The 16,999-nt window shown below is 44.3% G+C and overlaps 1 protein-coding gene across 1 annotated transcript in view; it reads left to right on the top strand.

Moving 5' to 3' along the window:
• The window catches only part of LOC311099770 (nuclear protein AMMECR1-like), a 31,550-nt gene extending 15,979 nt beyond the window's left edge, over positions 1-15,571 (top strand). Inside the window, exons 3-6 of the mRNA XM_084140514.1 lie at positions 11,805-11,919; positions 14,649-14,739; positions 14,869-14,965; positions 15,268-15,571. Coding sequence (XP_083996640.1) covers positions 11,805-11,919; positions 14,649-14,739; positions 14,869-14,965; positions 15,268-15,382 — 418 coding nt within the window. The 3' untranslated portion in view covers positions 15,383-15,571. The remainder of the gene's footprint in view (positions 1-11,804; positions 11,920-14,648; positions 14,740-14,868; positions 14,966-15,267) is intronic.
• The last annotated feature ends 1,428 nt before the right edge of the window (positions 15,572-16,999 follow it).

Raw genomic sequence — 16,999 nt, 5'->3', positions numbered from 1 at the left:
ACACGACGAGTTGAGTTTTTACCAAAAAGTTCTATTTTGGTTTCATCTGACCATATGACATTCTCCCAATCCTCTTCTGGATCATCCAAATGCACTCTAGCAAACTTCAGACGGGCCTGGACATGTACTGGCTTAAGCAGGGGGACACGTCTGGCACTGCAGGATTTGAGTACCTGGCGGCGTAGTGTGTTACTGATGGTAGGCTTTGTTACTTTGGTCCCAGCTCTCTGCAGGTCATTCACTAGGTCCCCCCGTGTGGTTCTGGGATTTTTGCTCACCGTTCTTGTGATCATTTTGACCCCACGGGGTGAGATCTTGCGTGGAGCCCCAGATCGAGGGAGATTATCAGTGGTCTTGTATGTCTTCCATTTCCTAATAATTGCTCCCACAGTTGATTTCTTCAAACCAAGCTGCTTACCTATTGCATATTCAGTCTCCCCAGCCTGGTGCAGGTCTACAATTTTGTTTCTGGTGTCCTTTGAGCCAGCTCTTTGGTCTTGGCCATAGTGGAGTTTGGAGTGTGACTGTTTGAGGTTGTGGACAGGTGTCTTTCATACTGATAACAAGTTCAAACAGGTGCCATTAATACAGGTAATGAGTGGAGGACAGAGGAGCCTCTTAAAGAAGAAGTTACAGGTCTGTGAGAGCCAGAAATCTTGCTTGTTTGTAGGTGACCAAATACTTATTTTCCACCATAATTTGCAAATAAATTCATTAAAAATCCTACAATGTGATTTTCTGGATTTTTTTTCCTCAATTTGTCTGTCATAGTTGACGTGTACCTATGATGAAAATTACAGGCCTCTCTCATCTTTTTAAGTGGGAGAACTTGCACAATTGGTGGCTGACTAAATACTTTTTTTCCCCACTGTACCTGCTCTATCGCATTCTACCATTAATTGAAAACCATTGAAGACTACACACGGAAAAGTCATGCTATTTGTATTTGAGCAATATGATTGGCTGTTGATTCAAGCACCACCACGCTCCTGCAAGTCACATTAGTTGATGCCTTAACACAGCACACACAAGCTGTCCAGAGCAAAAAGAAGCACTCATTAATCCACTCGCGGAGCTTATTGATTTTAGGGAAAGTGATTTACCAAAGTAAACCTTCAATAGTGAACATACTAGCAATATGCTGGCTACTGTTGATAGTCTGCAAAAAGAAAGCTTCAAAAAGACACCTAGCATTTCGTCTTGGCTAGCCTACTGTAGCCAGTCGATATATTGCGTTTTTTTCTTAAAGAGTAACTTTCATGATTTAAAAAAAATGTTTCATAGAAAAACAGATGTTTAGGCATAGTTATATAGAAATACGTCAATTCTGGTCTTTATTTTGACAGTTAGTTGCAAAAGTTATATATTTTGGTCTTTTAGTAGTAAATCTTGCTCTTTTTGCCCCTAGTGGTTCAACTCTACCATTGAAATCGTGATGTAGAGGTACCTTGAGAAGGTTCCTCTCCGTCATCTCGAGGGGTTCGGTATTAAATACACTCCCTTCTAGATGTGCTGGGTGGTACCACCTTAAGTCTTACTATAAAAGCAGGTGACAGCGTGCCTTACTTTGTAAGTGGAGTGTGCCAATATATTTTGCATGACGCTTCCTTGACTAGACTACGGACGTTACACGATTTAAAAGGCAGTTAAGGCAAATTTCCGCGAATGATCAAATTCAACATTTTTGTTAACCGTTTCATACACATCTATGTGCTTTTTACGAAGAAAAAAACATGTAGGCTTTGAGGATTATACGTTTATATTCGTAGCTACATTCATTTTAAGAAGAAATAGATGACAATGGTGGTCATGTGAAGTCGTATTTTTTCCCAACTTCTATGACAGATTGGTGGCGCAGTCTGCTAACACAGTTGGAGTTCAACGGTTGTGAATTCTAATCCCACATGGGGATTAGAATTTTCTTCAAATCCTTTATTTACAATATGCATCCCGTGCCCACACACTTCTAATTCTGAAAAGTGAAAGCATACCTGTGAGAGGGGTCGCCCTGGTAGTAGTTGTAGGGGTTTTATACGGTACCCAAGACCAATCTGTGAGTTAAATACTGTAATGCAGATTGATCATGCCCCTAATCTTCATTTTCAAGGTGATGATTGCACTTTTCTTCCCAACACAATAACGCAATAAATGCGAGTCCACATTTCAAAGATTTGTTTTGGACACCATGGGGAATTTGAACTTAAACCGCAAGTGGCAATACATGTCAGGAACTCGGTGCCTGACCACTGATCTAACTGTCCAGAGCCGTATTTGCTCAGAGCATGCCAGTGGACTTCTGGTAAGTATGTTTTAGTGGAAAGTGTTGGGATCAGGTACAACTATGTTTACCCACCCCAAACATTTATATTTATGAGCAACTCCCCCCACCCACAACTCTTTGGGCATTTTTGTAAAATTTGAAGGGGTTGTGCAAAGGCTGAAATTGGGGTTGACAGTTACCCTTTAAAGGGCAAGCATCCTATTTTGAGCTGTTACATTTATTTTCTCAAAATGACATACTTTAGAAATAAAAATTAATGCAATCAATACAATGCAATTCTAAAGAATAGAGTAATGACTTGCATTACTAAATTATACTGAACAAAAATATAAACACAACATGTAAAGTGTTGGTCCCATGTTTTCATGAGCACAAAAGCTTATTTCTCTCAAATTTTGTGCACAAATTTGTTTACATCCCTCTTAGTGAGAATTTCTCCTTTGAAAAGATAATCCATCCACCTGACAGGTGTGGCATATCAAGAAGCTTATTAAACAGCATGATCATTACACAGGTGCACCTTGTGCTGGGGACAATAAAAGGCCACTCTAAAATGTGCAGTTTTGTCACACAACACAATGCCACAGATGTCTCATGTTGAGGGAGTGTGCAATTTGCATGCTCACTGCAGGCATGTCCACCAGAGCTGTTGCCAGATAATTGAATGTTAATTTCTCTACCATAATCCGCCTCCAATGTTGTTTTAGAGAATGAGGCAGTACGTCCAACTGGCCTCACAACCGCAGACCACGTGTAACCACGCCAGCTCAGGACCTCCATAACTGGCTTTTTCGTCTGAGACCAGCCACCCGGACAGTTGATGAAACTGTGGGTTTGCACAACCAAAGAACTTTCAGAACTGTCAGAAACCGCCTCAGGGAAGCTCATCTGTGTGCTCGTCGTCCTCACCAGGGTCTTGACCTGACTGCAGTTTGGCGTCGTAACCGACATCAGTGGGCAAATGTTCACCTTCAATGGCCACTGGCACGTTGGAGAAGTATGCTCTTCAAGGATGAATCCCAGTTTCAACTGTACCGGGCAGATGGAAGTCGTGTGGGCGAGTGGTTTGCTGATGTCAACGTTGTAAACAGAGTGCCCCATGGTGTCGGTGGGGTTATGGAATGGGCAGGCATAAGCTACAGGCAACGTACACAATTGCATTTTCAAATCAAAAATGAAATCAAATTGTATTTGTCACATGTGCCGAATACAACGGGTGTAGACCTTACCATGAAATGCTTACTTACAAGCCCTTAACCAACAATGCAGTTTTAAGAAAAATAAGAGTTAAGAGAAATATTTACTAAATAAACGAACAAGGCTATATACAGGGGGGTACCGGTACCGAGTCAATGTGCGGGGGTACAGGTTAGTCGAGGTAATTTAGGTAATATGTACGTAGGTAGGGGTAAAGTGACTTGATGGCAATTTGAATGCACAGAGATACCGTGACGAAATCCTGAGGCCCATTGTCATGCCATTCATCCACCGCCATCACCTCAAGTTTCAGCATGATAATGCACGGCCACATGTCGCAAGCATCTGTACATAATTTCTGGAAGCTGAAAATGTCCCAGTTCTTCCATGGCCTGCATACTCACCAGACATGTCACCAATTGAGCATGTTTGGGATGCTCTAGATCAACGTGTACGACAGCGTGTTCCAGTTTGCCAATATCCAGCAACTTCGCACAGGCTTTAAAGAGGAGTGGGACAACATTCCACAAGCCACAATCAACATCCTGATCAACTCTATGCGAAGGATGTGTGTCGCGCTGCATGAGTCAAATGGTGGTCACACAAGATACTGACTGGTTTTCTGATCCACACCCCTACTTAAAAAAAAAGATATCTGTGACCAACGGATCTGTTTTTCCAGTCATGTGAAAAGCATTGATGAAGGCCAAATTAATTTATTTCAATTGACTGTGGAATCTCAGTAAAATCTTTGAAGTTGTTGCATTTATATTTTTGTTCAGTGTGCATTACACAGCTTTTTATTACATATCATAATAACCAAATGTAGCCTATTAATAGCTGGATGCAGAGGGAAGCATGACAACCTATAGGCCCTGCATGACCCCAATGTATTAAACTACACCATGTCCGGGCCAGTAGAAATTATTTTCGGGCCAAAAAGTTAATGTTGGACCCTTCTCCGTCAGTGGAAGATAAAAGCAGAGCAGCTGGTTCTGACCCATCAAGTGCTATGAGGCGGAGGGTGGTGAGCAGTGACAGGGGAGACGAGTGTATGCACTAGCAGGAACACCGTGTCTGTGTTCTGTCCCTGTCGCCTGCTGGGATATCTCCACATTTTTGCCTCGTAGGCATGAACAAAAAGAGAGGGGGAGGGAATGAGGGATGACAACAAATCCTTTGGGAGAAAACATTCACCCAACAGTTCCCTTTTGATATATTAAAGTAAAAAAAGATGGCAGACATGTTTTGAGTTCTCGGGGTGTGAATCTAGTTATCTTTTTGTGTTCTTATTATTCCGTCAATGAAAGGAACACCCCACCATCATCGAAACAATTCTGTCTTGTTGGTAAGGAAATGGCTCCTTCATTGGGGAGAAGCAGCATACCAGGTGGACAGGAACAAATAACACTGTATTTGAATGGGCAGGGGGTGCACATAAGGCTGAGCTGTAGCTCTCTCTCTTTCTCACACGCATACAGTGACAAACACACTCACTCACAGGCACACATACTCACTGACATCTGGAACTGGGCTCCTATTGGCTACAAGTTAAGACTCCTGCCAGTCTCCTATTGGCCAGCACTGTTGCTAGGATGATTCCACACTGAGGCCTATAGAGGAGGTCATGCACTGCAACATAGAGTTCAAGCTTTCTGCTGCCACAGCAAATGTCAAGTTTACTGGACTAAATCACGTAATTAATTTGATCTGATAACAAAATAGGAGCCCTTACATTAATACTTAAGCAAAAATAAAAAGTGGTATTTAGTTGACATGCATATTTTTGAACAGCATCAAGCAGAGTATTGGTGTGTTATGTGTTTACCCTAGCTTTTGTTTTTGTTGAGTTCACCGTAGGTACAGTCAAGGTTCGAGGATAATGTTTTTTTTAAAGTTTCCTCTATGGATTGAATTGTATCTAGGTACCACAAATGGCAGGCCTCTCGGTTCATTCGTTTTTCAAGAGTTGGGAGGGAGGTTGGGGGAGGGGGAGAGCAGTGTGTTGTGAGGGGGAACCACAAAAAACAGGATGAAGCGTCCAGATGAGGATGCCAGTAAAGCTGGGTTTTGTTCACTCAGCCCGCCTGCCTCTGTGGGCACTAATGTCATTAGTGAGGCCTGGGGTACTTCTGGGAAAAACGGGGCCTTTTGGTGTAATGTTATCAATATGACTGGCTTCTTTGATAAAAAGAAAGATTATACTTCATGTCTTGCATAAAGAAGCTATGCTATGATTTTTTAGCTTGTTGAATCAAATAGCCGTGTCTGATAATTAGGGCTGGGAATGGCCAGGGATCTCACAATATGATATTATCACGGTACTTAGGTGCTTATACGATATGTATTGCGATTCTATATGTATTGCGATTCGATACTGATGTTCCAAACATATTGCTCACCATATGTCTGGAGCAGAGGGACAAGAGAGAGCCATGAAGAAAACTAGTTTTGCTCAGTAATGGAAATAAAAGTGCTGGAAACAAATTGGTTCCCTATTTAAAAGAAGATGGAGAACAAGCTATGAAGGAATAATACTGGAGTTTTGGTGAAGGTACAGCCAACTAGCGCAAAAAGTATATTACGATATTGTCAAAACGATACGATATATTGTCATAAATATATCCCGATATGTACAGTTGAAGTTTACATACACTTAGGATGGAGTCATTAAAACTTGTTTTTCAACCACTCCACACATTTCTTGTTAACAAACTATAGTTTTGGCAAGTCGGTTAGGACATCTACTTTGTGCATGACATAAGTAATTTTTCCAACAATTGTTTACAGACAGATTATTTCACTTATAATTCACTGTATCACAATTCCAGTGGGTCAGATGTTTACATGCACTAAGTTGACTGTGCCTTTAAACAGCTTGGAAAATTCCAAAAAATGATGTCATGGCTTTAGAAACTTCTGATAGGCTAATTGACATCATTTGAGTCAATTGGAGGTGTACCTGTGGATGTATTTCAAGGCCTACCTTCAAACTCAGTGCCTCTTTGCTTGACAACATGGGAAAATCAAAAGAAATCAGACAAGACCTCAGAAAAAAATTGTAGACCTCCACAAGTCTGGTTCATCCTTGGGAGCAATTTCCAAATGCCTGAAGGTACCACGTTCATCTGTACAAACAATAGTACAGAGGAAGGAGACGTGTTCTGTCTCCTAGAGATGAACGTACTTTGGTGCGAAAAGTGCAAATCAATCCCAGAACAACAGCAAAGGACCTTGTGAAGATGCTGGAGGAAACAGGTACAAAAGTATCTATATCCACAGTAAAACTAGTCCTATATCGACATAACTGAAAGGCCGCTCAGCAAGGAAGAAGCCACTGCTCCAAAACCGCCATAAAAAAGCCAGACTACGGTTTGCAACTGCACATGGGGACAATGATCGTACTTTTTGGAGAAATGTCCTCTGGTCTGATGAAACAAAAATAGAACTGTTTGGCCATAATGACCATCGTTATGTTTGGAGGAAAAAGGGGGTGGCTTTCAAGCCGAAGAACACCATCCCAACCGTGAAGCACGGAGGTGGCAGCATCATGCTGTGGGGGTGCTTTGCTGCAGGAGGGACTGGTGCACTTCACAAAATAGATGGCATCATGAGGAAGGAAAATTATGTGGATATATTGAAGCAACATCTCAAGACATCAGTCAGAAAGTTCAAGCTTGGTCGCAAAGGGGTCTTCCAAATGGACAATGACCCCAACCATACTTCCAAAGTTGTGACAAAATGGCTTAAGGACAATAAAGTGAAGGTATTGGAGTGGCCATCACAAAGCCCTGACCTCAATCCTATAGAACATTTGTGGGCAGAACTGAAAAAGCGTGTGCGAGCAATGAGGCCTACAAACCTGACTCAGTTACACCAGCTCTGTCAGGAGGAATGGGCCAAAATTCACCCAACTTATTGTGGGAAGCTTGTGGAAGGCTACCTGAAATGTTTGACCCAAGTTAAACAATTTAAAGGCAATGCTACCAAATACTAATTGAGTGTATATAAACTTCTGACCCACTGGGAATGTGATGAAAGAAATAAAAGCTGAAATAAATCATTCTCTCTACTATTATTCTGACATTTCACATTCTTAAAATAAAGTGGTGATCCTAACTGACCTAAGACAGGGACATTTTACAAGGATTAAATGGCAGGAATTGTGAAAAACTGAGTTTAAATGTATTTGGCTAAGGTGTATGTAAACTTCCCACTTCAACTGTAACTGTATCAATTTGTTCCCACCATCACTATTGATCATGTGTTTACACTGAGCCGAACAGACAGGGCAGCTTTAGTTTCTGTCTCGGGCTTGTGCCAACCAACCCGTGGTTGTTTTGGTTTTCAGACACTTTTCCCTCCCACTGCATTCCAATCTCCCTGGTTTTTGTTATTCATATTTATAGATTTCCTAATGCCACAATCTCTCTCACCAGGCAGAACAGAATGCATGCTTAGGAAGATGTTCATGTGTCAAACACGCAGTTAGGCTATTTTCTGACTGTAGGGAGGACTGAACAGGCACAAACAGGAAAATAACCATTGTCAAAGCGCGGCGCACCTCTGCCGTTGAAACCTTTAAAACCAATGTTTTAAATGCGCATGTTTTTCAGAGAACAGAATGTTCAAGGCAGAAGTACAGCATTATTAAAATGCAGATGGCTGGAAGTAGCTATTGTACCAAGAAAGTGTTGTCCTATAATTATCCAGTTAATGTTTAGGGACTTTAGGATTTTTAACTCAGCAATTCTACAGAACACCCCTCACATCTTACCATATACAAAAACATAACTAGGAGCTTGTTCCTTGGAGCTTGTGTGTGTGTGTTTTCAGTTTTGTGTACGTCGAAGGACCTATGGTGCTGAATAAATCATGCAAAGCATGTACATGGAGCGGAGGAACGGCCTGGCCCCAGGGACCTCCAGGAGGGTTTTACCTCACTGAGAGATGCTGCTCTGTGCTCAGCTTGTCTCAGAAATGTATGGAACTCATTTACACTGTCATGCCCAGTTCAGATGCACCATTGCCTGTTTAAAGGCAATTGTTTACCAGTGCATTCATTTGATGAGTGGTCTGTCTTCCTATAGAGGGGCCAGCTCTCCTGGAGTTAATATCAACCTTCATGTCAGTATCTGCCAGTAAAGGAAAAATACAGTACAATACAGTATTTTATGCAAAGTAGGCCTACTAGGCTGATTTGTATTAAATGTGCTCTTTTTTATTCTTATTCGTTTCTAGAAGTCTTTCTTGGTGTGTGATTGCATGTGTGTGATTGAGACTGGGCTCAGTCAGCTTTAATCAACCTAATAGCATCTGTGGTCCACAGTGGGGGAGAGAGGATCTGGTTGAGCCGTGTGAGTGTGTGGTGTGCAGGGGATGAGACCGAGTATCAGACAATCCAATAAAGAATGCATTACCTTTACAGCATCTGGGCAGAACTGGTTTGATTATGTCTCTGTCTGTCTCTCTGTCTGCCTGTCTCTCTGTCCGCCTGTCTCTTTCTCTGTCCGCCTGTCTCTTTCTCTGTCCGCCTGTCTCTTTCTCTGTCTGCCTGTCTCTCTGTCCGCCTGTCTCTCTGTCCGCCTGTCTCTTTCTCTGTCTGCCTGTCTCTTTCTCTGTCTGCCTGTCTCTTTCTCTGTCTGCCTGTCTCTTTCTCTGTCTGCCTGTCTCTCTCTGTCTGCCTGTCTGCCCGTCTCTCTGTCTGCCTGTCTCTCTGTCTGCCTGTCTCTCTGTCCGCCTGTCTCTTTCTCTGTCTGTCTGTCTGTCTGTCTCTGTTTATCTGCATGTGTTAGTCATGTGATCTGCACTACTGTCAAAAGGGCCTTTCAGCCTTGCTGCATAGCCTCACCCTCCCAATGATCTGACATGCACTGTATGAATGTCATACTTTAGTGTGTGTTGGTTGCCCTGTTTCAGTAACTGACAACGTTCGTGAGGTCAGTCTCATGAATTCTCTCATCTCTTCCCTAATTTATCTCTGGGACAATTATGTTCCTCTTCATTGTTAGACCCTGTCTACAACTGGTATTAAAATAACTTTTCCATTTCTAATGATAGATACCAATCCGATCACTGTTTAGCATCCACATCTGGTATTTCATCATTTCATTCTGTCCCTTGGATAAGCTTACATCAGCAGTCTGTAGAGGAGGATGCTGTCAGAGGATCTACAAAGCATGTTTTGTCTCTGTGTTACACTTGAAGTCCAGAGCAGCCATTTTGTAGAGGTTGCGATCATGTTTGTTTTAGTAGACAGACCTTTTTGAGGGCTGCTAGCAATGTCAAACTCAATGACCTGGTGCTCTGAAACTGCCAGCCAGGCAGGCAGGCTAGTTACGTTCTTGTTGTACTCACCCTCGGGTGGAGTCTTGTGTTTGTATTCAGCTATAGGCCTAAATGTAGCCTATAAATGTGAACACGTGTGAAATACAGTATTAATCCAAGCCTATTTGGATAAAAGGGTCAGCTCAGTTAAAAGACACATTTAGTTGTTTAATGACTCATCTGAGAGGATAAGCCTCACTACTCTTCTGTGAGTGCCAGAGGTTTGTGGGTGCTGTTGTTTGTGTATCCTTTTTGCGTCTCCTGTCTGGGAAAGATTTGCCAACCCTGCCCTCTAATCAATCTGATCTGCAGCATGTAGAATTCCCCTCTCTCCCATGGAATCTTACACTGGAGCTGCAGCAACTCAGACATTAGAATGTCTCCAGCCAAGGCTGTTGTTTAGCCACTGAGGCTCTGAGAGCCAATGTCATACCAGGTCAGGACATTATAGAATATGTCTACAATGTTTTTATTTTTTATTTACATTTATTTAACTAGGCAAGTCAGTTAAGAACAAATTCTTATTTACAATGACGGCCTACACCGGCCAAACCCGGACGACGCTGGGCCAATTGTGCGCCGCCCTATGGCACTCCCAATCACGGCCGGTTGTGATACAGCCTGGATTCGAACCAGGGGGTCTGTAGTGATGCCTCAAGCACTGAGATGCAGTGCCTTAGACTACTGCGCCACTCGGGAGCCCAATGCTGTGTATCGTGACTAAAATGTTCCTGTTTTCCACCCAACTCAACATTAGGCTAACCATGTTGTTAGCACAGGAAAAGGGAGGGCCAGTGAAACAGGAGAAATGACAGATATTGGAGGGGCCTGACTCGTGGGGGATGTCATTGTTGCTTGCTAAGGGCCTCTGAAATGCAAGATAACCTTCTGAAAGCTCTTGAGTCTAGATTGTAGCCTCTGAAAGTGCTTTAGTTTAGGCTTATCCGTTTGTTCTGTTTGTTCTGCTGTGTTGTCCTCCTCAATACAAAGATGAAAAGCCACTCACATATACACAAAAATGGATTCCCTGTACTCCGCCTTAGCTGGCCAGTAATCTGCTGTCTGGTCAGGTTCTCTCGGCTTATCATGCCATCAGCGTACCCTCAGATCCTGAGAAGTCAATTACTCTGAGAGATCATTTGCTGTGTGATGTGGTCCAGAAGCAGTGAACCGGCCTGTTTTATGTGTTCATTATGTTGCTTCTCCGTGCTTCTCTCCCACATCTCCCTCTAGCAAGAAACAGAACTGGGCCTCTTTCTGCTGAACTCAGCTTGTCACTCCCAATCCTGGACTGAAAGAAACAGAGTCCTATTTAACACATCATGGACTTAAAAGGGATGCTGTTCAGCGTTCACAGTTCATACCATTTGTTGTTACCAAATGAGTGTTGTATCAGTAAATACATGTAGAAGAGACAGCCCTCTGACAGAATGCCATCACCACATGGGGCATTTCACTCCTATGGGTGAATTAGGACAGGGTGTGGTGGTAGGTTATGGCACATAGAAACTGTAACTGACTCCATTCATCTGTGTTGTCTGCTGTCATGACGTGGGCAGGAAGGGTGGTGGCAGCAGTATTTTGTTAGGGTGGAGTGGAGTGGGGGAGAGGGGGGAAATTAGGATCTGTTGGGGGTGGAAATGAAGAGTCTGTGGGTCCAGCTAATACGGAGACTCACCTGCCATCAGGTCATTCTATTTTCAGATCCCCTCTGATAGGCTGTTTCTGAAATGTAGCACGGAAGATGTCACTTAATGGCTAATGTCTTCTGAAAGGATAAAGGAATATGCTTGCAGGGTTTCTTCATTTACGTGTTCTCTTATCAAAGAGATTTGCTCTTTCTTTTCATTCTAACAATAATGCCCTGTGAGATGAGATTAAACGCAAATATGTACTTCAGGTAGACATTGTCCTTGATAATCTGTTGGTCTTCCAGTTGGAATTGGTTCAAAGTAATGAAGCTGATGTTGTCCCTAAACGTCCCCCGTTGTCTCCACAGTGCCCTTAAAGACAGCCGCTTTCCCCCCGTGACGAGGGACGAGCTGCCACGCCTCTTCTGCTCGGTGTCTCTGCTCACCAACTTCGAGGACGTCGGTGATTACCTTGACTGGGAGGTAAGAGACAAACAAGACAGGTAGCTATTAATTCATCTTATGCAAAACTCTTCAGTCATTTAATTTTTATTGAAATTAAATAGCCTTCACATGTGAATCCAGCAGTTGAGGTTTACAGTGCACCGGAGAACAGTACACTCTCCACACTGAGCTGTACACTCTCCACACTGAGCAGCACACTCTCCACACTGAGCAGTACACTCTCCACACTGTGCAGTACACCCTCCACACTGAGCAGTACACTCTCCACACTGAGCTGTACACTCTCCACACTGAGCAGCACACTCTCCACACTGAGCAGTACACTCTCCACACTGTGCAGTACACCCTCCACACTGAGCAGTACACTCTCCACACAGAGCAGTACACTCTCCACACTGTGCAGTATTCTCTCCACACAGAGCAGTACACTCTCCACACTGAGCAGTACACTCTCCACACTGAGCAGCACACTCCACACTGAGCAGCACACTCTCCACACTGAGCAGTACACTCTCCACACTGAGCAGTACACTCTCCACACTGAGCAGTACACTCTCCACACTGTGCAGTACACTCTCCACACTGAGCAGTACACTCTCCACACTGTGCAGTACACTCTCCACACTGTGCAGTACACTCTCCACACTGCAGTACACTCTCCACACTGAGCAGTACACTCTCCACACTGAGCAGTACACTCTCCACACTGTGCAGGACACTCTCCACACTGTGCAGTACACTCTCCACACTGAGCAGTACACTCTCCACACTGAGCAGCACACTCTCCACACTGTGCAGTACACTCTCCACACTGCAGTACACTCTCCACACTGAGCAGTACACTCTCCACACTGAGCAGTACACTCTCCACACTGCAGTACACTCTCCACACTGCAGTACACTCTCCACACTGAGCAGTACACTCTCCACACAGAGCAGTACACTCTCCACACTGAGCAGTACACTCTCCACACTGTGCAGTACACTCTCCACACTGTGCAGTACACTCTCCACACTGTGTAGTACACTCTCCACACTGTGCAGTACACTCTCCACACTGCAGTACACTCTCCACACTGAGCAGTACACTCTCCACACTGAGCAGTACACTCTCCACACTGCAGTACACTCTCCACACTGAGCAGTACACTCTCCACACTGAGCAGTACACTCTCCACACTGTGCAGTACACTCTCCACACTGAGCAGTACACTCTCCACACTGTGCAGTACACTCTCCACACTGAGCAGTACACTCTCCACACTGAGCAGCACACTCTCCACACTGAGCAGTACACTCTCCACACTGTGCAGTACACTCTCCATACTGAGCAGTACACTCTCCACACTGAGCAGTACACTCTCCACACTGCAGTACACTCTCCACACTGTGCAGTACACTCTCCACACTGAGCAGTACACTCTCCACACTGAGCAGTACACTCTCCACACAGAGCCGTACACTCTCCACACTGTGCAGTACACTCTCCACACTGTGCAGTACACTCTCCACACTGTGTAGTACACTCTCCACACTGTGCAGTACACTCTCCACACTGCAGTACACTCTCCACACTGAGCAGTACACTCTCCACACTGTGCAGTACACTCTCCACACTGTGCAGTACACTCTCCACACTGTGCAGTACACTCTCCACACTGAGCAGTACACTCTCCACACTGAGCAGTACACTCTCCACACTGTGCAGTACACTCTCCACACTGAGCAGTACACTCTCCACACTGAGCAGTACACTCTCCACACTGAGCAGTACACTCTCCACACTGAGCAGTACACTCTCCACACTGTGCAGTACACTCTCCACACTGTGCAGTACACTCTCCACACTGTGTAGTACACTCTCCACACTGTGCAGTACACTCTCCACACTGAGCAGTACACTCTCCACACTGAGCAGTACACTCTCCACACTGAGCAGTACACTCTCCACACTGAGCAGTACACTCTCCACACTGAGCAGTACACTCTCCACACTGAGCAGTACACTCTCCACACTGTGCAGTACACTCTCCACACTGCAGTACACTCTCCACACTGCAGTACACTCTCCACACTGTGCAGTACACTGGGAGAGATGAGAATGAAATAGGAATAGGACGCTGCTGCAGTGGCCTGAGTGAACTGGACCCCATTGCAGCCTGGAGATCCACACAGCAAGCATGATTTAGGCAGACAAGCAACATACACAGGCACTCTGTCTTTGTTGTGAGGACGTAAGCAGTGACCTTGCTGACCCAGAGGGGCTACAGTACAGAGTGGGCCTCGGGTGGGGGTAGGGTGGGACAAAGGCCGTGGCATGGGTGGGGGATTGTGTGTCACCCGGACGTTTTCGATTATAACTGGAACAATCCCCCGAGCTATCTTGACCGGATCCTGACCCTCAACCAACAATCTGAATTGCCTAAAAGGAACTAATACATCCAACTGTAGGGAACTCTGAAGATTGTTCCATAAGTGAGGTGCGAAGAAACTAAAAGCTGTTTTTCCTAAATCTGTTGTGACAGAAGGAATTTCAAGAGTTAGCCCTCCCTGTGACCGGGTATGGTATCTCGTACTTCTATAAGTTAGTAACACTGTTAGGTAATGCTGTAGTTTTTCTGGAGTGTGTGGCCGAAGACATGTAGTGTGTATATATAGGCATTTGTCTGTGTTGGTCCTGTCATTAAAGTGATGTCCGTTCTTCCGTCTCTCTCTCTCTCTCTCTCCATTCTTTCTCTGGCCTGTAGGTGGGTGTTCATGGCATTAGGATAGAGTTTTTCAATGAAAAAGGATCAAAGCGCACCGCCACCTACCTACCAGAGGTCGCAAAAGAGCAAGGTAAGTGAAATCGTGTCCCATCACCTTTGTATAATCTCTGTATGACTGAAGGTCTTGGTTCTAGAGAGAAGTGGTATTCAAGGGGATATAAAGGGGGATATTCAAGGGGATATAACCTTCTCTGTGCAGGATGGGACCACATTCAGACCATAGATTCCTTACTACGAAAGGGAGGCTACAAAGCTCCCATCACAAATGACTTCAGGAAGACCATTAAGTTGACCAGGTAAGAGAGGCTCCTTTCACACCGGATGCTGTCTGACTTCTACTGCTGGCCTTGGTTTTGCCTTAAGTGTAGATTATGACAGTGTAAGTGTTGCCCACTGCTGGGAATATGGCACTGGTGCATAATTACTGTAGGTGACCCTCCCAAAGCCCACCATGGTCCTGTTTGCCAAAGTACAGACAGAAATCAGTGAAGGAGTACTGCTACATCCATAGCAGCATTAGGATGTAGAGATTATAGGGCCACTGCCAGGTAAATTGGGGTAACTGTTCCTTCTCTAACTTCCCTCTCCTCCTGCTCAGGTACCGTAGCGAGAAGATGACGATGAGCTATGCTGAGTACATCGCCCACCGCCAGCACCATCATTATCAGAATGGCACCGGGCACCCTCTACCCCCATACAACCATTATTCCTGACAGCGAGCCGCATGACCAATCACTGGACCTCTCTGCGGACCTTTTCCCAGGAGAGCCCGCCCCCTCCTGGTCTAGCTATCTCTACTATTGTACAATTTTATGATGATAGTTTCCGTTGCCATGCTGACGCTCTCCCAGACATTGACGTGGCAACGGGTGGCAAAATGAGCATCAATTGATAATGATGAGAAAAAACAAAAATCGTTTTATTTTTATCCTCCTATTGATTTAGTTTTTGCAGCATATATATATATATATATATAACTCCTTTAGTTCTTATTTTCGTTCACAAATACTAGATTTTCCTAAATGTTTATTATTTTCAAACAATCCTAATCAGGCTTTTGATTCTGTGGATGGAAGCAAGTCATATATATGGTAAATTAGTCTTGCATAAAGGTATAGGCTCATATTTTGTGTAGGCTTAGCTACAGTGTCCCATTATTTGTATTTTCCGTTTAATCCTTTCTTAGTGGCCGGATTGGCATTATTTGTATCATGTAGCAAGCCAACAGCCGTTCTGGAAGGTTCTATCTTTTCCTCAATTTTGCGATTCCTCTCAAGAAATTATTGACTGTTTAAGGTTGGTTTGGCCTTTGTAAACCGTTGTAGTGCTGTAGTTTAGAGTAGATGTTGGGACTTGTATACCCAATATTGTAGATTGTAGGGTTGTGATGCCACGCCACCAGTATTTGCTGGTCTTCTTTATCACATTGCCACACAAATGTGTTTGCTTTTCTGTGTGTGGTTAGAAGTTTGTTAAGTTCACATCTGACAGGAGATTGAAACCGCTATATTAAATTAGGAATAGGATCATGACAAAATATATGACAGAGCCATTCATTTCCACCCCTGAGTGTTCATGGTGTTTTGTAATGAAACTTTCATTTAATTTGTTCGGCTCCAGCTCAGATATTTTCGCTCGCTCTTCTTTCCAACTTCATTTTAGCTTGATCATGGCTGCGTCAAAATAGGTAATCTGTCCCTTGTCTCTGTGAAGCAGGCCACTAGTGAAAGTGATCCACAGGTGTGGTAGGGTTGGAGAGTTGACTGGAGGGCTGAATGGTTTGGTGTGGTAGGGTTGGAGAGTTGGCTGGAGGGTGTGGTAGGGTTGGAGAGTTGACTGCAGGGCTGGAGGGTGTGGTGTGGTAGGGTTGGAGAGTTGGCTGGAGGGTGTGGTAGGGTTGAAGAGTTGACGGCAGGGCTGGAGGGTATGGTGTGGTAGGGTTGGAGAGTTGGCTGGAGGGTGTGGTAGGGTTGGAGAGTTGACGGCAGGGCTGGAGGGTGTGGTGTGGTAGGGTTGGAGAGTTGACTGCAGGGCTGGAGGGTGTGGTGTGGTAGGGTTGGAGAGTTGACTGCAGAGTGCATTGTCCTCTGAGAAAAAGGCCTTCATCCTGTTATTCCATGCTAGTTGGTTTGAGAGGAAAATCCAATGAATGAGACTTGAGTTTAATGACAGGGATATGCTAAAACTACTAAAAGCCATATTCTGTTTTTAATGCATGTGGTTGGTTTGTAGGCTTGAGATGTTTGCTTTTCTCTCCACCCCCTATCTATCCATAACCTCTGTGTTTACTTCCTCTACGAGTTTACTTTATTCTGGTGGCTTTGGTCCCA

Source organism: Coregonus lavaretus (assembly GCF_964263955.1).
Source record: "Coregonus lavaretus genome assembly, chromosome: 24".
Classification (NCBI taxonomy): Eukaryota; Metazoa; Chordata; class Actinopteri; order Salmoniformes; family Salmonidae; genus Coregonus; species Coregonus lavaretus.
Note: the sequence above shows the minus strand (reverse complement) of the source record. Positions and strands in the feature narration are given on the sequence as shown.